At 36.5% G+C, this 24,378-nt stretch overlaps 1 protein-coding gene across 1 annotated transcript in view; it reads right to left on the bottom strand.

Moving 5' to 3' along the window:
* The window catches only part of LOC144478715 (uncharacterized), a 113,617-nt gene that overhangs the window by 21,426 nt on the left and 67,813 nt on the right, over window positions 1-24,378 (bottom strand). Inside the window, exons 3-4 of the mRNA XM_078196924.1 lie at window positions 10,745-10,917; window positions 4,523-4,687 (exon numbers count right to left, since the gene is read on the bottom strand). Coding sequence (XP_078053050.1) covers window positions 4,523-4,687; window positions 10,745-10,917 — 338 coding nt within the window. The remainder of the gene's footprint in view (window positions 1-4,522; window positions 4,688-10,744; window positions 10,918-24,378) is intronic.

The raw sequence follows: 24,378 nt of genomic DNA, 5'->3' as shown, positions 1-24,378 counted from the left end.
AATTCGGTTTCAAAATTATTGCCATCTCGCCGTCTGGTCAAACTATTAACGTAAAGAATACAATAGCATTGGCATGGGTTCCGGATGCGAACTTGCCGAGTTACGATATCAACCGAGAAACGGACCGCAAGTCCAACCCTATTATCGCTTCATTGTACTACTGTTCCGTGATGACAAAAGCAGACTCTTGAATACGTGGTTGTCTTTGAAAGACGATTCCGTAGAACATAGGCTTCCAAGAGATCCTTTTGTTTCTCTTATACCGTTAATTATCATTTATCTATAAATCTCTCCGCGAATTCTATTGAATTATTTGATTCGATGCTAATAGTGATAATTAGGCTGCGGGTCTTCAATCCAGGTATTAATTGTCTCTCTATCTGCTGCGACAAACAGAAGCCTTCTTCTTTTCAATACTTTTACTAGGTCGAAACTAATATATGGATATTCCTTCATTCTTTCAATTTTTCTACTGCTTTAAATTGCGGTTACTTATTTTTCTAACAAATGCATAAAATCCGCAATCTTGCGATAGTAATATACTGCGGATTTTAAGATATTAATTTTGTATTAGTTAAAATTTTAATGGAATTATTGATAAGTTATATGAAAGCCACTTTGATTTCTATTGTTCTGAATGCAATTAGAAATTTTTGGATCTCATGCGACGAAGCTAAGAAAATTGTATTAGTTTCATAGCACTTCTGGAGATCATTAATGTTGGCAACAACGAGGTTGGAATATATTTAAGAGGCTTGTTTGACTTCCCACCACGAAGCATAGTTGTAAGACGTAACCTTGTCATAATATGGCGGTACTCGCTATTAAGTTATAATTACGCGAACTAGAACTCCGCGTCGTACAGAAATTAGTTTAATCACTCCCTCTCTCTCTCTCTTTCTCCTTCTTACGAAACATATTCTTCGACGTACAAAGTTAAAAAAGATGACAAACTTTTTTTCTACATCATTTTCGGTATTATATCAAGTAAAATCAAGGATCAGATGTTTTGATTGAGGTCAAATTCAAACGAATTGGTATATATGCTTATTGCAACAAGTTTACATTGTGATATCCGATATTAATTACAAATATATTCACTATCGAAATATCACGTTGATAAATTCCATATTAATTATAAAATACAATATTACATAAGGGTCGCCTAATTGATTAAACATAAAGAGGTATTTAATATTCAATAAAGATCACTGTGTCGCTTTGTCGCAGCATTTATTATAAATATCTACTTTGAATTTTCAGTTTATCTAGTACTATACTACTATTGTGCACTGTAGTCGAAGGATATTAAATAGAAAAAAAAAATGATAGAACCCTATCATACGGTTTTAAAAATATATAAAATTTCACTTTTATCACTCGAATGGTTGCTGAGGAAAGGAACCGTGAATGCCAAAAGATATAATTTTTTAAAATCTGGTCCTTCCTCTGTGTCTACGTTACACACACACTTCGTGAGAATGTTTCGTTCACTTACATTTCTTACAGCATTATTTCAATCATGGATTTCAACTCCGAATTAAAGAAAGTCTCATTAATAAAACGTTTCAGCTGCGAAGATTATCGTCGAATAGATCTGACCACTATTTCATGTCCCACATAGAAATTTGATGAACGCGATTCAGAGCCTAAAATGTAATCTTTAATCCTTATCAGCGGCGGAATTTTACAAGCCCCTGAAGATCACGGCGGTGCTATTACGCCAGTAGCATCGCGCCGATAAGAAAAACGTCGATCGCCAATGACAAACGTAAAATCAATACGTTAATTTATCGCTGATGTTTGTGTAAGCTTTCCCGATCCGAGGCTATGCAATGCGGACTAGGTATCGTCTTATCTCGAGGCGATTTCCGTCTTTAAGTTTCATCTGCATACCAGCGATCGTCGAAGTGGCGATCCCGGGCCGGATAATTTATCGCCAGCCGAGGAATCCTCGCGGAAATTGGTGGCGGCGGAATAAGTTCGCGTGTCGAGAACGCCCCCTCCTCGGGATTTCATCAATTTCGCGGCCCATTCAGATGCAACCGATGAATTACGACCGCTCGCCGAAATAGCATTATTAAAGCGGTCCGGTTTCCAGGAAACGTATAATTTCACTGTTGTCTACTCGAATTTGGTGGGGGTCGCGTTGCCAAATTGAAGCTACGAACCTAATCTCTCGGACAGCTATTCGAATGACATTTGTATTTCTCTGGACGATGAGTGAAAGACTTATCAAAATGATCCAACGCGTTATCGCTTGGACTTATCGGATTACTGTTTCGTTAACGCGTTAAATACGAAGCTAATTTTGCTTGACTTTCCGTTCAAGCGAAGTCAGTCTCCAGGGAATGAAAGTGGGCAAAATTTTATCGGTCGAAAGCCGCGTGTAGAACTGGGAATATCAAGTTTAAAAATTCGATTTAGTATTATGATTACATGTAGATTTTTACTATTGTGTATATTTGATGTCAGAGGATAATTTTTTATTGGATTTATCTCGACTACTCGAATGAATGCATAGAGCACTTAATGCGCGCTTTGGCTTCGCGGACTACAGAAATAATGTTTAAATTTCGTTTGTGTCAGAAGGGCTGGGTCAGGTATTAGCGAGCATCGTTCGATTCTCCCCTTTCTCTTTCACCATTCCGTTCTCACGATAGATAATACAGTTAAAGCGAGCTCCTGTGTCCGCCTCCGCAAGCGTTCAAGTGCTCTCTCTGCGATCGCGTTAAGGTCCTCATATTCACTTCCATTTCGATCGTCCTATCCCTCACGGATTTGATAATAATTAAATTTGTATTGATGACGTGCAACGACAATTCTGTCGATAGCACTAACATGATGAAATCAAGTAATCTCAAGTTCTTTGTCGCAGTCGGATTTAATGAGATAAATGTTCCGCGGTTTACAAAACAAAGCAATTGTTAAACATTGTAACACGATAAGCGGGATTTTATACATGCTAAAAAAATTGACAAAAAGAAATAATGTTGCTTTCGGATTTAAAAAAAAATCTGAAAAATATGTTGAAAAAATAGATATGATTCATTTTTTAACGACCAAACAATTGTAATAAATTTGTTTAATTAACATAGAAGAGCCTTAGTTTCTTATTTAGTATCTCTATGTATAATCATATCTATGTATGATTGTACTTGTCACAAAAATGAAACAATGAGTAAAGAATATAAAAAGAATGAGTTCAACTTGATCGCGTTAATGGTTGTAACAAGAAGTATACAGGTAATACGTAAGCAGTGCGAAGTCCACCTGTAAAGTACATTTTGAAGGATCTGCAGCAGTTGGTTTGAATGTGCAAACATTTCTATGCTAAAATAATTGATTTTGCCCAAGGTGACTTTACGGCAAATTTTCTTGAGCAGGCGTTCTGAAACTGATCCAATTCGCGAAATTATGCAAACGGTACATTCCGTCTGAATGGATAATGAGAGGCATGACTTCGACTTCGGTACACGATATCCGAAAAATTTCAATAACACGAGGACGCTGCATTTTATGGCTGGGAGATTGCATTATTATTCTCCAGAACGGGTGGCCCGTTGTTCTCTCGTTGTTTGGATCACGCGCATGCATCCGATTCAACTCCGATGCAGCTGCTTCTTCAACGAGGCTCCTGATTCAAGATAGCTTTCCGGGCGCTAGCTGTTCTTGCCTGCTACACGGAAATTAATTTTCGCCTGACAAAAATGTTTGACGGTTTGCCAACCACCATTTTCCAATCTGTAGTACTTAATTAACTACGATCAAGGTTAAACACTTTACCGACCGGTTGTTCGGCTGTAAACATTTGCGTCATTATGGAGTAACTAAATGTATTAACATTGTTATATTTTGATCAAATTAGCGTTAAAGAATATTTATTTTATTTTCATTTTATTCTGCACGAACTATATATAGTATTTAAAAAAATTATATGATAATATTGGAGCTTACAGTGATGTAATGCATAGATGATAAATTATTGGCTGCCATGGTGAATAGCCGATTTATAGGCTACCGGTCGGTAAAGTGTTAATACAAATGCGAACACGACAGACGACGGGAGGAAAAATTCCTCGTTCCATTTCTATTTAACAATTTGAAAATAACTTGCTACAGACATCTGTACATATTCTAATCAACAATCTAATTAGCAATTTAATTAAATCGCTGGAATTGATTGTGTGCTTCTGTTTCAGTAAAAAACGTTTTCACGAATAACGACCCAAGAAAACAAATGTTTCGCATCGTTGTCCACTTCCCAGCTTGATACAAAGAAAATTTATGGCCGAGAGTCTAGCGGGTGCGGTTTATGTAAACGGAATCGGAGTACGTCGCAGATAAGGAGGATCCAGAGGAAAAAATATTTTTACTTGTTCCTTCCGGTTCTGCGGCGCTCGTTTCTGTTATGGCGGGAACGAGAATGGGAGAGGAGGCTGCTCGATCTTGGGGACAGATTTTGTGACAGAAGAGGAAGAGAAGCCACGGGAAACAATTTTCAGTGGATTTTCAGACTCACGTCCAGTAGATTCATCAATGAGGCTCGTCTTCGGGGATCCGGTTCCGTCATGGCAGCTAAAACGGACTGGAGCGCCGACGAGGGTGAAACGGAAACCGTTCCCGTCAGTGCTGCGACTCGCGGGGTCGTGTCCAATAATGCCCTTCCCAACGAGTACATCCACATCTGAAAGCAGAGAAATTTCCGCGTCAAGCCTTCCAGTATACAAGGTGCTCGAAAAATTCTAAAGATACAGACGGGCACAAAAGTTCTCACGTGTTTTGTGCAAATTGTTGCGAATTCTTTTTCAGTCTTTACTAAACTGCATCGTTTTAATCGTTATAAAGTTATAAAAATAGTGAGAATCTTAGGATTTCTAGTGACACTTTTTTCTGTATTTTTTTCATACATTTATTATGTCATCATTTTATTGTGCCATTAAAATAAGTAAAGGACATTTAGGATTTTTCCGCGACATAGCTTAAGGATTTTTCACCTACAAACGAAATAAGCGAGTGCAAAGATTTTCTGCAAATGACTAGATTTTACTATTTCGCCAAAAATGATTAATTTAATCAGTCGTATGATGTAAACGATAACAGCTTGATGATTTTCAAACACCGATTTCACGAATTGCAATAGCTCTGAAAATTTAAAACCCATTTGTTTCGTAATTTTGTTTTATTTTTAGCATGCATTGTTTGTTGCGTAGATTACATTGGGAACCCATGTCACTATACAACCACTCACTATAGTGTAGACATAAATTACACTCCTATACAGAGTGAGACATAAAAAACTGAATACTTGAATTTCTCTATTGGTATCAAGAATAAAATAGAACTCAACGACGAGTTCAACGAACTAAAAAACTATGAAATACCTTGGAATAACCTTTAACTCTTAATACTTAAAAGGTTTTTTCTATATAAGTACCTAACAGCAAACGACAGCAAATTTTGTCAAAATTGTGATTCTGCTACACGAATTCGAATTTAAATAAAAATCATTATACTGCTGTGAAATTTTATGGATATTAACAAATAAAAAATCTTGTGTTTTTCATTATGCATTTTACATGAATGCCTTGAAAAAACAATAATTTAGTGTCGCCGTATCGGCGACATCGGAGTGCAAAGGGTTAAAGAAACGTCAATCAAAAAGTCCGCTGATATCATCATATGGGTCGACTCGAGCGGTTTCGAAGTGTTCGTTTTTTCGTGACCCACCCATCCATTGATCGTATTATATTGATAAGAAAGGTCGGGTTGACATTTATAATGACTAGACTATGGACTTTATACATTCCTGACAAAAGATAGTTTTAAAACAGAAAACATTATTTTCGATTTATTAAAATTGTTGAAGGAGAGAAGATATTTTTATTAATCTGCAATCTTCAACAGATGCAAAGAAAATGCAGGAGAAAATACAGAAATGAACAGAAGAAGAGGTAGACAAAATAATACAGGGAGAGATGCAGAAAAATGCGCGGAATGGCACAAGAAAGAATGCAGGTAATAACACAGTAAAAATGCAAGAATTGGTAGAGAAAGTTTTAATTTGGAATAAAAATATAGCAGTTAGCCAGCAACCAGACTCAGTAGCAGTCTGGACACCCTGTGCAATCGTTTGAGTACTTTGGAAAGGCCTGTTGGTAACTAACTGGATAGTGGCTAAAACCACAGGAAATATAAATAGTATGACTCGGACAGTGAAACCATGGGACACCAGGAGCATCCTACGATAGGATTCCTTGCTACGACCGTCTGAGGTTACACTCGCGGAGTTAGTGGTTGACCCGCATGCTAGACAGACGCCACTTAAAGGTATTGACGGGTGACCTGTGTCAAATACAGCTTGGTCACCACCTTGCTGAAGTGGCAGAGTTCTAAAAAGTGACCTCGAATCATCAGAATTTCGGGCTTAGGTTCTGTAATTTCACTTGAAGTGCTAATTCAGTTTGAGTCAGCTCTTAGATCATCTTCACAGTCATGGAGGCAATGTCGATGAAGACTTTGAGAAAAAACAGGCTACGTATGTCAATTTTGTTTTATGTATGCTGGATGCCATGATCAAAGTTTTACAATTTGAGACTCTGATTAAAAAATATTATTCAATGTTTGTAAAAGCAGCCTCATATCCTCCTAAGTAATGTAATTTTTTACGTTGCTCAATATCGGTTAATCACTGATGATCAGGTTATTTTGTTCATTTGATGAACATCGAATTTTATACGACATTTATGTTAACTTTTAATAGTAATATTGGAAAAACTTATTGTCATTAGAAAAACGTATCGCAATCAAACATATTACATACTAAACGCTTACAATTATAATTGTCAAGTGTCTTGCTTGAAAGTAAAAATAGTTTAGATTGGCCCTTGGAACAATATACTCATTTGCATTAACTTCTGAAAAAAAACAGTTGTAAAAAAATAGAATGATTACAGTTTTTAATAGCAAGAGTTTTTTTCTATTAAGGAGAGGTAGCATGTTTGTCTGGCATGCCACTATTAAGTTCACTTGACAGTAACCTATCCGAATGAGCTGATTACAGGATGACGGTGCAATTTATCCAGTTGGTTTCCCCGTGGCAATGGTTTCGCCCTTCATCTTTCTTACTGTATGAGTAGACTAATCGCCCGGATATTCTGTTGCTACCTATTCAACCGTCGATCACAATGACGGTCTGCATTAGAACCAGCTGAGGTAAACGATGAATCGTGAACGGACCAGGTGTTAAGGAAAACAGAGGAAAACAAGCTAGAGTGGAACCATGTTGCTCGTAGTTGACTTTCACGGATCACGGGCTGAAAACATCCTCTTTTTATTACGTCGAAGATCCTCCCAGGCTCGTGTCATCGAGTTTTTTACTATCTTCGTAGCGCACTTCTATCTTCTTGTGCTCCATTAGCTTTTTCAATAGACTTCTTTGCCCGTGAGATTTAATACTGCGTATTTGTAATAAATATCGACATTTTAAGTACAATTATATCGATTACTACAGAGACGAATAGTTCGCAAGTATAGTGGCTCGCAAAATGATTCATTTATACGGATTAAGTGTTGCTGAGTTAATTAATGTATTATTTTTTATTTTTTTTATTGATTTTTTATTCGTTGCAAATATAAAACTTGGAGATATTTGGAATAGCCTAATATAGGTGGACTTATCAGTTATGTCTCTGGCGGTGTCAGAGATTTTTTTTTGAAAGACTTTAAATATTATGCTTTAATCAATATGCATTAAAGGAAAAGCATATTATGGTTTCTAATTGGGATTCAATTTTTACTTAGAAATCATAACTTTCTTCTTACCGAAATTTGAAGTAATCGTAGCTATATCTATCGTTTATTTTAAATCTGAAATGAACGTTAGTCGAAATAAAGACGCTGCATTTAAGTGAACTTTAATGACTCGTCCTACTAAAAGCAATAACTCTGTCATTATGATCGGATGTGTACAGACGAAGTAATCATTACATTTATATCTTATCTTTTATATATTCTTGAAAATATTTTCAGAAATTTTATAATATTTACCAAAAATTCCTATGATTTTCGATGTTTTATATTACGAAATAGAATAAGAAAAATTTGGCTATTCAACTTTTCAAAAATGATTTTAAATCTCCCTTCGAAGCGCACCGTGCCGAAAGGCAGAGGAGACTGCAGACGCGGTCGAAGTTTATTTATTGCGTGTGCCGTTTGTTCGCCCCTTTAATCTAGAGGAGATAAATACGGGCTCGCCGGAACAACGGACTTCAGTCTGACTGGAAACAAGAAGGAAAACAGCGGGAAAGTAAAGCAGAGATAGGAATTATATCCTGACTCGATAGAAAATTCGCAAAACCAGATATCGTCACCTCTCGCAAATACGAAAATTTTTATTTTCATTTATTCCATATGATTATAAATATGGCCGAGGTTTCTTGTTCCGTAGAAAACTGCAAAATGAACTTCAATTTCGTTTAGATGGTTTGAGGCTGTCGACTTTACGAAGAGTTTTCAAATATACTTGTTACGTAGGTCTATACAGTACCGACGAGTGCTTCGCGAGGTCGACGATTTTTCACGCGTGTTGCATCAAATAATTGTTTTTTTTCACATACCACTACCCCAAGATTTTTTGGAAAAATTTGTGCAGAAGTATTTTCGAAATCGTTGCACGTACAAGACTTTGAAGATGGATGCGTAAATTGGTTAAATATTAACTCGCTGTCGGAATTTAGGAAAAGAATTACTTCAGATAAAGTTTTAAAAGTTATTGATGCTAATTGAGAAGATTTTTAAAAATTGAATTTTGCATGTAAATTGTTGTATTTTGTATAATATTATAAATGTATAATATAAATATAAATAAATGTATGATCTTGTAAACGTTGTATATTGTATAAAATAAAATGCATTCAATTTATAACTGATTTCTTTATTATATTATATGTTATATATTGTATTTCTTTATCTCTATGCATTAGGGTTTTTACGAACTCGAATAAACTTCAAATTTATTTTGCTACAAGATGCATTAAGCTTTAATAACAACAAAGGCGTAATGACGTTATTTGTGATGTACGCTGACTGCAATCTGCAATAGCAATATGGAGCATCTGGTTGCCAGACTGATACTTGTTACATGCATCAGAAATGAAGGAGAGAAGCATATGTCACTTTAGACCAAAATTGCATGCAATTTCGAGCATTCATCAATAAGAAACTGTAGATTCTTTCCAGAAATAAAAGCGTATTTCCCGAGCAGAAAATATTCAAAGAGAAAGAAGAATTGATTTCGTTTACTTCGAATCAATATTTCATTAAACAGTATTTTATGGATATATATTTCTCGTTAACCGATGAGAAAACTGATAAGTAAACTGCGGATCTGTATGCAAAGGAGGATGGTAAAAATAGGACGATTTCCAGGTACATCTCGGGTTAATATTTAACTCGATTCCACTGCGATGCCGAAATCCCAGGCCCATCAATTTCCCACCAATTGGATTCGACAATCGAGAATAAATATTTCACGGGTGCGAACGATACAGGATTACAGTCGCTGGCGACCGTGGATACGGGCGAAAAAAGCGGGACCGCTAATTTCCCCGATAAACAATTTGTTTGCCAATTTGTCCGTTACCAGGTTGTGACGGCCGAGCATTCGATCGCGACCGATGCCAAACGATTTTTCTCGAAATTGTCGCATTATAAAAAACGTCATTACACAGAGCTTGCAATTAATTATTGGTCGCGCGGGTTAGGTTGCTGGCTGGTGGGTTCCCCGAAACGAGAAGCTATTCGGCAAAAATGTCTGAGCTCTCGAGACCGGCAAAAAAATACGCTGCAATTTAGTCGGATGTTTCACACCCGAACCCCTCGCTTCCCCTTAATAAACATACTGAGTGCTGTTTAATTACGAACACTTTAAAATTTATTCAACGCTTTGCAAAGTGAAACATTGTTCTCGAGTCATAACTCAAAGCTGCAATATACGTGGCAAAATTATTAAATGAGGACAAACAAGTAGTTATAATACATTTAGCGAGATTAAAACTACTAATTGTAAGTGTAATACGACGTACATTTATAATAAATAATAAAATATCGATTATTCGATATTTTCCATAGTTACTCCTTCGTATATTAATTTTTAATACTTTTACATATACATACTTGAAAATAATTTTTACAGGCAGCAAATCGTAGTTGTTTGTTAAACTTGGTCTTTTCAGTTGATAACAATGTTTTTTTTCCATGAAAATGTTTAGAACAGTTCAATGAAAATAAAATAGAGATTTATTCGAATAAAATTATTCAATTCTAGGTCGCAAATTTCTTTTAACCACATATAAATGACTTCTAAATGATATTGTTTTTCTATTTGAATTACTACAATTTATCAAAAAATCTAATTTCTTTCGCTTTTCTAAAGAGTATAGTGTAAGATCTACATAAGTATGTTTGCAAAAAAAACTATTTTTTTCCTGAAAGAAAATTGTCAGCTTTCATGTTGCTGTTTTGTCTCATGCATACGAGATCCCGTAATATGTCAGTTGTTATTAGGACGCGGTTCTACGCAAACGTGTATTGAAATCTTAACCTGAAAAATGTCAAGAAAGTCACGTCCGCGTCGTAAACCCGGCCCCAAACAACGTATCCATAGCAAAATAAAATTCCGAGCAGTCGAACGATACGAATTGATAATTAATTCGTTTGGAAATATAGCAACAGTGTCACGTACCTTTTCCGAGTCGGTGTCTGAATATACACGACCCGGTCGATATTCAGGCGGCAGATACGCTCGAGCGGTTTCGGGAGGTGCAAGTTGCAGCAAAACCCTACCACGCGGTGTCAACTCTAACGTGTGAAGAGTCACCACCGGCCCGACTCTCGAACCACCTACTACACCACCGTCTGAAACAGATTTAAATAAGGATTGAGAAACTGGCGCAAGGAAACTTTGTAAATATACAGAGTGGTTCAAATCAAATGTTGCATCCTCGTTTCCTTGAAATTGCAACCGCTGACGCTTATCTCTTGATCTTCAATTAAGTGAAATTAGTGCACCAATTATACAGTACAGTAAACTTTAACCCTCTCTACCGCGACGCGAACACATTTATTCGCGAAGTAGTAAATAACGGATTAAAAAAAACAAAATTATGAGACTTTGGAAATAATAATACCGTTTAAGTAAGGTTATATCAAAGTTTCAATGTTAATAAATTTATAATACATATATAATAAAATATTATAATATTAAATTAATAAAATTCAAATATTGTGTACAACATGTCTGCAATTTAAATTCCAATTTCTAACGATACAATATGCTTCCGTAATAATTATGTAGGGATTATTTTGGAAGTAAATCCCACGAGACTCCGTGATAATAATAATACGACAACTAAAGACACTTTCGTTTAACAATAACAAGTACACCAGTTTATTATCAATGTCCCACGACTTACACAAGAATAATAACGACAACGACAACGGCAACGCAACAACTTTGACAACAGCAACAACTTTGACAACAGCAACGACTTCTTCACGCCACGGTTCTCCTTCGAATGCCACGATATTTTCCGACAGTTCTTTCGCCCTTGCTAGTCCTTTTCCAAATTATCCTACTCTCTCTCTTTCTCTCTCTCTCTCTCTCTCTCTCTCTCTCTTGTATCCGATTCTCTTTCGCTCTGCCTCACTCGCTATCTCATTCTTACTCATTCTCTCTCTTCCTTTTTTTATTTCCCTCTCGCTCACTTACACTCCATCTTTCGGGCACACAGGATTTCGAGGAACCTAAGCAATAAACTCAGGCCACTCGAAGTCGCCCAAACCCTACAATTATGTAGGATAATTATGGCTTGTAGTTTAGAGAACTTCGAATAGATTTCATTTATCATATTCCCGATGATATTAACGAGTTCGTTTTCGCAATTGCGTCAGTTTCGTCAAAGCAACGTTTATTTCCAGCAACAGTCACCCTACTATCACTGTAATATTCCGTCAGCTGTTATATCATACGTTGAATCCGCACGTCCGGCAATTTGGCGGAGACACGGAATTCGTAATGTTTATCATTAATTCTTCAAAGAATGCGTTCGACTATCAAGCTTGGAGGCAGTTGGATGATGGCCGCAGGTGCACGCAGGTTGAACATGCAAGCCATTAAAGAGCCTTGGGAACTGTCGCGATTATTTATCGCTTCTGTGTGAATTGTTAACTTTAAAAAGAAATTAATATATATATATATATATAATACATAAATTATTTATTATCCTTTCTTTATTTTCATTTAAGAAGAGGGGAAGGGTTACTAAATAGCTTATTGAAAGCATACAGATTTCTTCTAAAACGATAACATCGTTTATCACGTTTAAAATTGTGGAGGAGGAAATAAGTAATGTCATTTTATTCTGGTAAACTGATAAGAGAGTTTATTTACAAAATGTCATAAATTGGTTATATAAAGAAAATATTTGAATAAGAAATATGCCGTTCTTCTTAAAAACTAAATAATAAAGAAAGTAAGAAAATATTAAGTGCAAATATTCTGTTTAAATCGTCATAATTTATATACAATAAAATAGGATGAAAACGATCGACTGGTCGAATAGTTGTTAGATGGCGGAAGAATTGAATTAGTCTCTGTAAGAAAGTGGATCAGAGCTGACGAAGTTGCTAAGAAAAATTGAGGAAGCAGCAAGAAACGCTTTGGCTGCGCTTATTCCAGCAATTTGATCCCCCATCGTTGGTGCGATAATCCTGTTTCTTCGATTTGCAGGCTCTATTTCCGTCATCTCGGATCCAATCTAACCACGTCACGCCTATCTAGCTGACTCAAATGCCAAAGTTCCGGGGATACATTTAGAATCGCTTTGGATTGGTGATTGGATTACCTCTGACCATTTCCTTTAATGTTTCCTCACTTTACCGTTCGATGGGTTCTTTTCTAGAATCATCGAATGCTTCTTGTGGTCAATCAGTAACATAATTCCACGAACCACTGCTAATTCATAGATTTAAGCCCAACTTATAAGAATATTGGAAAAAATGTAATCCGTCGTTTATGGCTGTCGACATTTTCCCATTTAACTCAAAGATATATATTTCTTATTACACTTCAGTTATACAAAATCTTATAAAACGATTCTATAAACTTAACCAAATGCAATAATATACTTTTTACTTTTCCTTAATCATTCAAGCATTACAAAAATTCTAATGTAATAATTAAAACTAAGCAAAGATTTTACTTCGATAAAGTTGTAATTAAAAAGTTTATTATAAAGAAAACACGCGGCCCGGGTCATATAGATTCGAAACACCGTAAAAGGGATAATTGGGTAGATGTCCACGCAGCTAAAGTTTGACCGTTAACGGTAAGATGACCGGACCGTTTTTCGATGGCAGTTGTTAAGCAGAATAGTCTGAAGTGCCAGCTGTCCTTTAGCATAGCCGTAAATCCACTATAATTCGCCATTCAGGCGTTAATTTCGCGCGTGTCATGGACGTTAGCAGGGTAACGATCGCTCAGACGTTTTGACACTAGGAATGCCCTTCCCCTACTATGACCTACTAATTTTGGTATTCATCCTTGGACTGCGGAATACTTTGCGCCCGGCGAAATTCCAAGGAAATTGAAGCCGGACTCGGAACGGGATGACGCAGGAACTAGTTTCTATTTGCAACTTAAAGTTCCGCGAATCTGTGATACGAACTTGTTTGTAGGAAAAAGTTCTCTTTCCTAGAATCGAGGATAAAATCGATTCTAACATGATTGTTTCAAATTGCTGTTCGATCACGTCGTCGAAAATCTGTAGCATACGTTCTGTATATTATAGTAACCCTTTGCAATACGATCTCTTTCACAGCTACTGCGATCATTACTTTGCTATCTTTAATTGATTTCTATGTGAAAGATAATTCATATTCATGTACAGTAATTTCTGAAGTGTCAAATTTGATTAAACTGCACATATTTGACTAAACTATATTTTAAAAATACTACTAAATTCCATATGTATAATTCCTTAGTTCTTTAAATATTCCTACTTTTTGTTATTGATTATAGTCTACACTGAGAGAGCAGATTAGAACAGGAATTGAATCCCATGAAATAATTTAAAAAACAATTTCTTAAACGAATTTGTATCCATTAAGCTATCGGTTATAGAAAAATTAATGATTAAATACGATTTGTAATAAATTCTGAGAAATTTTGTTATACCGATGTAATTTAGTACTTTTTAGAATTGTGAAGCTATTTCGTTTGCATATGCAGTTACTGAACTTATACATTTTGCGCATATATTGCATTACGTGTTTTTCTCCATGACAACTACATTTTCGAATAAAATCTACGTTATTTCAAATGTCATGTCGAACTGACGCGTAGGAGAGAAAAAAAACTAATGGGTTTTTGAAAACAGTTTAATGAAATGTCGGAGAGCAAATTGATGTTTTATACATGTATTTTATAATAACTAATACGCGGCTGCCGAAAATCTAAATTTCCATTTGCGTTTCTACGCAACGTATTAATTAAGCAAACCTAGCGAAGCTGCATTCAAAGTGATCGATAACGAGGGTTTTATAAAAACAGCTCTGGCCGTTTGAACGACGCAATATACAGGAGACAGGATCAATACTTGTTAATTTCGTAGCATCGCCAATTATCACCTGCAATATCTTTTTAGAAATTATATTCCTCGTAAATCCAGTTTAATTATCGGCGATGCAAAAACAAAGAATATTTAATGTTCGTTCAGTCTATAGAGGAAAGGAATTTTTCAGTAATCTGCTAAGAGAGGCTCGTAAAACAAGTAGAAATACAGGAAAACTATGGCTCTGACTTTATTGCATTGCATTAGCATAAAAAGCTACGTGAGCAAAATTCTCCGAGGGGAAATATGTTATTCTTGCGATCGATAAAATGCATTCTCATTTAAAATTCAATTGGAGAGCACTAAAAAGAGTGAAAAGATGTTTTACAGATTCGTTGAGCGAAAAAGTCTCACCGTTTTTACGCGAGATCCAATGTATGCAGGAAACTTTTTCCTAGCATAGCATGTGTCACTGTTATCCTGCGCCCCAGACACTCATTTAAAAGCGACGCGATAATTGCAACTTCATTTTTCATTTTTGCGAGTTGTCCAGATTTCACTGAATTAATTGGAAACCCGACAGAGACGATTAATGAACAGTGCTTAGGATACACACAAATCAGCAGTTTCATAAAAGTTTCTCGTCTTCTAATCAGTGTTTCTCCAGTTTCATTAACATTATCTAAACAATAGTAAAACGTAATTCTTGTGAACATAAAAACTTGATTTATTATGCTTCGCTATTATTTTAATAGTGTTAAGGAAACTGGAAAACCCACTGATTTGGAGAACTAAATTGTTTGTTACAATACCGTCATAAACTTTTATTCAGTGTCACCTTGGGTTTAGATTACATACAATTTGTGATGATGGCAAAATTAAGGAAAGGTCAACTTAATTAGCTAATTAGTTTCGGAAATAATTGCAGACATTCGCGTTTTCCAAAACTATTCAACGCCAACAAAATGATGATTTAATCCTTCCCTAATTTTGCACGCTGCATTAAGTTCGAATTTGAGGAAAATTCTCGACGACGACCTCAGAAAGTGATTTATTTCGGCGTAGAATGACGTTTACAGTACCTCTCATTGTACGAAAGTCGCGAGAGTAAACTCAGGAATCAATTACTTAATCCTTGAAAGTAATTTCCATTCCTGTTTCTACGCGCACTTATTTCCCGACCATTTCCGTGGATCCACAATGGATCCAAATGTTGCTGTTCGTTTGCCGGCGGAGAAAAGATTTTCCACAAGCTTTTAATATACGCCACTGTCGCGGTTACAAAGAGCACCGAAACGATGACCTTTTCAAATAAAGAATGGCAAATATGCAGTGTCGGCTACCTTTCAAAGTTCCGGAGGTGTTTCGTCGCTTGTTAAATTCTACCATAGCGGGATTAAAAATTCGTAACCTTTCAACCAATGTAACGCTGGCAAAAAAATTATTGTTTGCCTAAAAAACAGTGCTCTCGAGTGAGTTTTTGTGAATATGTGAGTAAACTCCACTGGAAACAAGGCATGCTATGGTTATAGTACTGCGAAGTAAACTAATAACAATGTGTCACAGTCATATATAAAAACAATAAAACTGTTTACATTTCATCGTTAATAACAGATAACAATTTTAAGAAAAAGTCAATATTGCAATACAAATTTTAAAAGATGTATAGACTAAAAGTGTGCAGTTTATTTATTAATGATTGCAGAAGCTATACGTTTTAGCAAAGTTCTCGATCAGACAGCGACAGCTTGAAGATTGCTTTCGTGAATCATATTCCATTACAATATAACGTTCGACTATTTTACTAATACTCGCTCGCGTTCTCGCTATTTGGACCAGAGAAAGGCAGCGGACGAAAGTACAGGGTGCTCGACATTAATGGTACAGTTGGCAAAAAGTAGACGAAAAGTAAAAAACAATTTCTCATTCCATTTTTAGTTCACAGTTAAATTAATATGAAATATTTATCGCATTCTTTACATTCTTTTAAATACTCTATTATAGTTTATTATTTATGTAGATTTAATATTGTAATTATTGTTCTCTAAACGTTTCATTCCTCATACACCATGTGTGCAACTATTCTTGGTTCACGAACATTTTTATTAATTTAGTATTACTTGCTTTTCGCTTCTATCAAAGACATTAAACTGTCAATATAGAATAATAAGAATGTTTAGCATTAAAGACGCCAAACAGATAAAAGTATTTAGTTTTTCACAAAGTATAGAATGTTAATAAAGTACTATAAGTATAATGGCTGTTACTAAAACAACTGCTAGTAGCGACCGTGATAAGAGGCTTCGGCGCAAGTAGTATTAGTCAGCTAGAGTCAGACGCCTTCCTAACTTTCGACATAATCGTGCCGTGAATCGGCGGATCCAATTGTTTCAAGAATTATAAGATATAGAAAAAAAAAACTATTTTAAACATTCCTGCTTCTCCAATGTCACCTCGTTTCTGTCCCATCGGTTACGGAACACCCTGTATAGTTCTGTGTAGTATGTACAGGCCTCGACATTGATGGATAGTTTCCTAGAGCTCTCCGTTGCTGTCCGTCCTATTAAATGCTACCTACTCCACTGACCATTCGAAATCTCTCCACCCCCTCAGTTTTCTACCCTCGCTACCACTCCCGCCATCCCCCGGCTTAGCATATTTAGTGCTCACGCTAGAGCCATTGTGCCTCACGGCCAATTTGGCATTCTGACGCTGCAGCGTGCACTTGCAACCGACAGAACGGCCAATAATAAAGGCATGTTTACAAGGGCGAGAGAGACTGAGCTTGCCAGTTTTCTTTAAGAAGCAGGATCCAGCTAAGTATGAGTGCAACCGACGACGAGGTACTCGCTGAAAGCTCCGGAAGAGACACCGACAATCAAATGGAAACTTTTGAGACTTCTTTAAACGATGCACTGCGTTTCCAGGGTTGATGAACTTGGTAAAACAGACATTCCTCGGTATCAACTCGGGGTCATATCAGCACTATACCGTTGTTATACCAGTAAATATTTCGATATTTTAACCGGTACGGTTATCACATATCGGCATTAAATCCGATTTTCCAGATAGTGGTTGCATCAGGAAAACGTGGAAATAAATACCAATATAATACATAAAGCTTAAAATATTTCAGTTTTCAGCCTTTCTTCAGGATGATTCGTTTAAAAATACCACCTATATAACCTGTGAGCTACTTATTATTTTTCTATATAAGAAATAGTTTACAAGTAGTTAAAATTGTAGGTGAATCGGCCTAAATTTACCTATACTGTCTTCAAATGATTTGAACGTAGTTTGATTTTTCAATAAAGTCTATATACTGTTCTGACATTTTAACATTTCTTTAGAAACGTATTCGTTAATATTCCAATTTATCCAATTCACAATTAATCGATATTGGTTAACAGTCACAATAAACTTAAAAATTGAGTAAATGAACGTTCAGAATAATTTTGATTCAGAGAAAATACAAGAGGTTTCATTTAATTATTAAACGGTTCTTTAGAAGCACTAAATATATCCGAAAGAAGAATGCGTCGATGCAGATCGCAATATATTGCTACACATTTAATAATTTCTGTTACAGTTACTGAAACATTTATAAATTGAAATAAACATTTATAATAGAAACAATTTATTCAAGCAGTCAGATCCATAGAATTTTTTTAGGTCTGTAAATTAAAAGAATATTGAGAAATGAATCGAAAGAAACCTGCTGCGAGCAGAAGAAAGAAAAATCTTTGAAAGCACAGCGAATAAATCAAAAGAATCGGATGCCGGAACAAACGTGTGCTTCTAGGCGATCTGCCCGGAAGTATAAACCCTATCGGCCGCGTAAACGGCATTAAGAAATTCCTGATACTGACACGTTCCTTTCGCTTCTCGATGGAGCGGGAGAAAAATTTGACGGGACGGTGCTTATTCCCGGCTCGCTTGGCCACCAGCCAACCAGGATGTCATTAGCATAATCGACCAAAACTTCGTAATCCCTCTTTCAACAGTTTACCTGACAAAATGGAAAATAATATTTGCAATGCATTTTCCTCTTTTATAGCAGTAATCAATTCCGTGTTTAGGGTAAGCGTGTCAATTACTGTGACCATTAAAGCACTTCTTATATTTATATTTTTATGCTTTTTATATAAATACAAACTTTTACTGTGACCTTAATAAAGATAAAAAGTCAATGTCAACAGTATGTCATTGAGCTTTTTCTAGTCAATGTTTGTCAATTTTTGTACACTAATCTAGTTACTGTTTGTTAATTTCTGTACACTGATCTAATTGCTGTTCCCCAATTACTTTGATTTTTTCTAGGTAAATAATCCTATCACCAAAATATAGAAATATGAAATTTTCTAAAGGCCACGATATAGGTCGTTTGAGTCATTTTAATTTCGACTATTATCAAAACAATAAACGTATTGTTAAAAGTTGTAGGTTTAAAAAAATTAAGTATTAATAAATATAATACATATAATATATGTATATTACCACAACGTTTCCGTCCGATATGCTGAAATTAGATCGAGCTCCCTGGAATCGTTACAAAATGTTTAAAGTTCCAGTAGATTTTAAAAAAACGCCATGTGGAAGACTCGTCCGTCGTTTGAATACCAATGCATAAGTGTGCATGTTTCGACATCAAAGCGACTGGAATTTCATTTTGTAAAGGCGAATGTGAAAATAACTGAAATTCCGCGAGTGGCTTTAATTTGCATAACCTTCCGGTGCTGTGGTCACGAGGGTTAGACACGGGGACACTATATAGTTATCGAAGAATTTTAAAAATCACAGGAGACGACTCGATAGACAATCAGGAATTCCTAATTTCACCAGTAAAAGAAGCATACATTCTTATATTTCAATAAAAATTTACGGTACTTTTATAGAAAAATATACATTCGTCAATAAGTTTCTTTACTTCGATCTTCAATTCACCGCGAATAATGATTTGGCAAACAAATGTTGCTGCACAGAAAAGGAACGGACCGTTTTATTCGTTCGAATTTAGTCTCAGCGATTTCTCGCTGTAGGCACTTTTTAAATGTCTATGGAACTACTTACACCGTTGCAGTGGAACGGACTTCCGGCGGTTCAAACATTGCAACTTTATTTGTAATGGGGCTCTCGTGTTTGTACCGTGAGATTTTAGAACGAGCACAGAGATAAGGCACAAAAAATTACCATCGCTTAATGGTCGAAAGTGTAGGCAGTACGGTAATGGAAGTTTTGTGTACGTGAGAAACAAAATCAAGTTGAAGTTGGAAGTGAAGCAACGTGAAAAATCACCATAGGACACTGTCAAATTCTATTAATGTGTAACTAAACGCGATCTTCCTAATTAAGAAAACGCATTCGTAATGCATTTCAATAAAAAATGAACAAAATTTTACTGATTTATTTAACCCTTAGCCGTTCTTGGTGTCAATTTCACACTACCTTCAAGTTTTAGAGTATACGTATTCTCCTACTTTTGTAAAATTTAGATCGAACTTTACGACTTTTATTTTTCAACACGAAATTATTGTTATCGAAAAGTTATCACGAAAAGACGTGATAATATTTGTGAAGAAAAGGGTTTATGTGCCAATTTGGCTGACATTTCTTGTTTCCTTTGAAAAAATACCCAGAAGCTGCTATATGTTGCTCAGAAGAAGTCAGCCATTTCGACAGAGGGGCAAGGGGGTATTCCACTCGTTCCATCTAACCTGCACGTCTGTAATTCCTACCCTTCTATTACCCCCCGAAATCCACTTCTATTCGCAAACGAGAAGACCCACTAGCTAATCGACGCGAGGAGCAAGAGGGATGCGGCGGTCGCACCACGTAGTCACGTCTCTTGTTCAGCGTGTAACTTAGCCAATAATAATGAAAAGTCTCGAATAAAAAAAAAGGTAAGAGACTAGATAGAAGGGGTGACCGAATTCCGTTGTCCCTTCTGTCACTTAATTTATATGTTTCATTTTCTTGTCTTTCGATATCATCTTCAGATTCTTAACATTATTGTATGTTAACGTAAGCGTAAGATATTACGATGTACATAAAACATAAATAACAAATATAAAAATATGTGTATGGTACTGTGCGTGGTAATGTACTCCTAATCGAAAATAGCGGCCACGCGGATACGAGACGGTGACGAGTATCAGGAGGCATCATTTGTTTATAATCAGCCGGACTCGAGTCCCTCGTCTCGTGGAAATTGGGGTTAATAGGAAGGGATCATTTCTGCGAATATGAGAAACGCGTCTACCCTACTTTTGCGAGGGCGTTAACGTGGGTGGGTTGGAGGGTATCGGTTCTACACGTTTCTGCGCGTTCTTCTTCTGAGCAACGAACAGTATATGTAATCCAAATCTAATTCTTCGAAAGAATTTCTAATGGATACAAGCGATACCAAGCGAGTGGAAACTTGAACATTGAGCAACAGCAAAGAACGGAATGAATACAGTAACTAGCAAGAAACGGACTCGTTGCCATGTATGTCCATATGAAAAAGTGCAAATATACACAGTGCATGCTGCGGTACGTGTGAAAAAAACAGCTTGTCACGTACATCGTTTTATCCTACGTGAAAAATGCAACGAGAACATTGTGTAAATAAATTTTTCTCCATTTTTAAAAAATATTTAGTAAAAGAAAAATTGTTTACCTGTTATTATATTAGTTGTTTTGCAGCAGAGTGTTCCATAAAATCCGTCTACTAATTATTACGAACATCAGCGTGTTACGATTACGGATGATACCTGCGAACGCCTTGTACATATTTACGTTATATCCCATTTTTATTCCACGAGAGAATTCGCGGCGTGAAATTAGTATCAATTCAGCTGATAAATTAACGCATTAGAGGCTGCAATGGGCGTCAACGTTGATTTAAGGATGGTCTTTTATCGAAGCCGGCTGGCCATCCGGCCGGCTCGACTCCTGAAAGCCTGGACCGGCAGTGCAGCGAGAGGGAATTACACGAGAATTAGAAACGCCCGCGCCCTCGGAAAGTGACGGCTGAGCCGGGCCGGGCATTGACTGTTCCTTCGCTGGGGGAGCAAATATTTAGCCACGGACTGGACCCGTCGACGGCGGACGGTAAATGACGAAATAAGGACGAGAAGCCATTAGGCCACTATCTTGGCCGAGGCGCGAAGCGGGTCAATCACCCCTCGGCCTCCCCGACCAGCCACCCCGCGGTGCCAGCTTCGGAAAACCCAAAGAGGTGAACGAGACGAGGGCACCTGGCTCGCGGCGCGGCGCACCGCTGTGAAATATGCTCCGTTTTGCACACATCTCGTGACCTCTCCCGCACTCTTTCCCCGTTTTCGCAGACACGGAACGGTGACGCGTATTCTCCGCAGGCGACCGGGGACAGAGAAAGCTTTGGCGGAACACGCGACTGTTCGGTGAAACGTGACGATTAAAATCCCGTATGAAACGCCGGGGATCTCCAGTCGGCTCGGATGGCACTTCCCTTCCGCCACGGGAATTTTTTCGAGTTGACGGGGATTGAATGGTGAACCCGTGATTATCAACTCCTCGGATAAAAGTACGCTCCGGCGACGGGAAAATAAGATTACACCGCTCGTCGCTGGGAAGCTGTGGCTCTCGAAATTATTCGGGCCCGAGCACGCTGTTTATTAAATTTCGGTTTAGCATTTAATCATTGCTACCTTCACTCTTTTGTGTTACGGAAGTTCGGATTATGTATATTTCTTTATTACGGTTTGCACGATTCTCCATAGTAACCAGACCCACTTCTCTGTATTGGTATGAATTCGAAGTTACTTTGATCTTCGAAAAACAATATTTTGGTTCATTTATTAATCTCAGTCTGTAATGAAATTTCTATCGACTGGTTCATTCCGATTCCATTGAATATGACGGATGCTCTCTTTGAAAATAGTGCCCCGGAAAACTTGCTTGAGCCACCGCAATTCAAATTGAAATTTTGGTGGCCACTTCAATTGAGGCATCCAGTAATAGAATATCGGTTAATCAATTTAACAGACAAATAACCTTAATTCGATGGACGGGTCCAACACTATATTCAATAATTTGGTTGAAAGAGAGAAAGAATTTTTTATTGAAATAACAATTTCAAGAACTTTACCTTTTAATTTATTGAAAATATAGAGGGCAGATCGAAAAGAGGTAGACTTAAAAATAGTCAAAATAATTGTTCGAGAGTTGTTTTTTAATACAATTTGTCACATGGCGCTTCGCTGTTGAGGCTTTTTTGTTTCATGTAGTTTCAAACGATATTTGTCCGACATGACTGCAAAAAATTCTGTAACATGAAAGCTAATGTTGGAAAAACAATTTTCATAGTATCGTTAAACTTCTGGATTGGAGTTACGCTACACCTATCACAAGTGACAGCAAAGAGTCTGCGGGATGTCGGCGAGATCGTTAATGCGGGATACGATTTTGAGTGGTCTACTCCAGTCGAGGGTTCGGGGCACGAGCGTATCTCGAGGTAATTAATGGTCGAGATAGAACCGGCAGAAGCATAGAAATCCGTCGTAAGTTCTATGGGCCAATCAAGAGTGTATCTTGAACGGTTAAAGCAAAGTCTCTCGCATCGGTAAACTGACGAGGACTGCTCCAAATTTGGGCTTTCGTTATACGCAGAGGGATCAGTCATCGAATTGTTACATCTAGGAAGCACTTCAAACTTCGATGAAGAAATATACAAATGTTTCAAGTTGGAATAGAAATTCATAATAAAGTTTTGAGTCTAAGAAAGAGCTAAGAGTAAATATATATTTCTTTACGAAGTTCTTAAAGTACAAAAATTGGTATAATTTTGAGTATTCGTAATTTATAATCATTGTCCAATTATACTTATTTAGTTCAAAGGCCCACCGTGGTTGTTTGACAATTTTATAACGCCATTTATGGAAACATTGATGAGACAGCACTGATGAGAAATATATTTGATTTCGAGTGACTTCCAATGATTGTCCAAGAAGATAACATAAACATTTTCAATATAGTATTCTACTTCTTTTTTATTTAAACTTATGAAACATCATTTCATACAGTGTTGATAATTTTTAATTTTTCTCTACGATTTTACACGTTCAAAAACATATTGACTCTATAGTATATTGTACTACGATAGCGTTGTCGCGAAGTTTATACTGGACAGATTGCTCTAATCTAAACCATGACGAATTGATTCAAAACGAAAATAGAAATTGAAGGGCGAGGGGACTGGCCATGGCACGTGCTATTTTCGAAACTGATTTCTCTTTAATCCGAAATGTTGGTCACGTATCGCGTTGCTCATCAGTATATTGATAACTGACATGGGTATCGGGCACAAGGCAAGGATCATAAACGTAATGAATGGATCCCTTCTTATAATTATCGCAGAATTTTCAATGAGCACGCCGTTCCATTTCTCAAATATATGAACCCCCATTATTTTGTTAACAAGCATTGAAGATTGTTCGGCTTTCCCCAGTAGATTCTATTATGGATTTAAGATTTGATGAATCGTGTTATTAGTGACTTATTAGTAAGATAGATTTTTATATAAAATAGAAGGCCATAAATTGCAGGAATTAGGAAGCAAATAGAATTTTGAGACAACAGATTAAAAATAATAGATATTAAATTCTTCTCATCGCCCATTTAATTTTGTCATAAATGGTAAAAAAACTAGTAACTACTAAGAATACTGAATATTCATATAAAGTTGAAGGGCGCAAATCAACGCATAAATAAATATCCATAAAAGATTTCGCATTCATACGTTTTG

Source organism: Augochlora pura, chromosome 1 (genome assembly GCF_028453695.1).
Source record: "Augochlora pura isolate Apur16 chromosome 1, APUR_v2.2.1, whole genome shotgun sequence".
Taxonomy (NCBI): domain Eukaryota; kingdom Metazoa; phylum Arthropoda; class Insecta; order Hymenoptera; family Halictidae; genus Augochlora; species Augochlora pura.
This window is presented reverse-complemented; position numbering and strand designations above follow the sequence as displayed.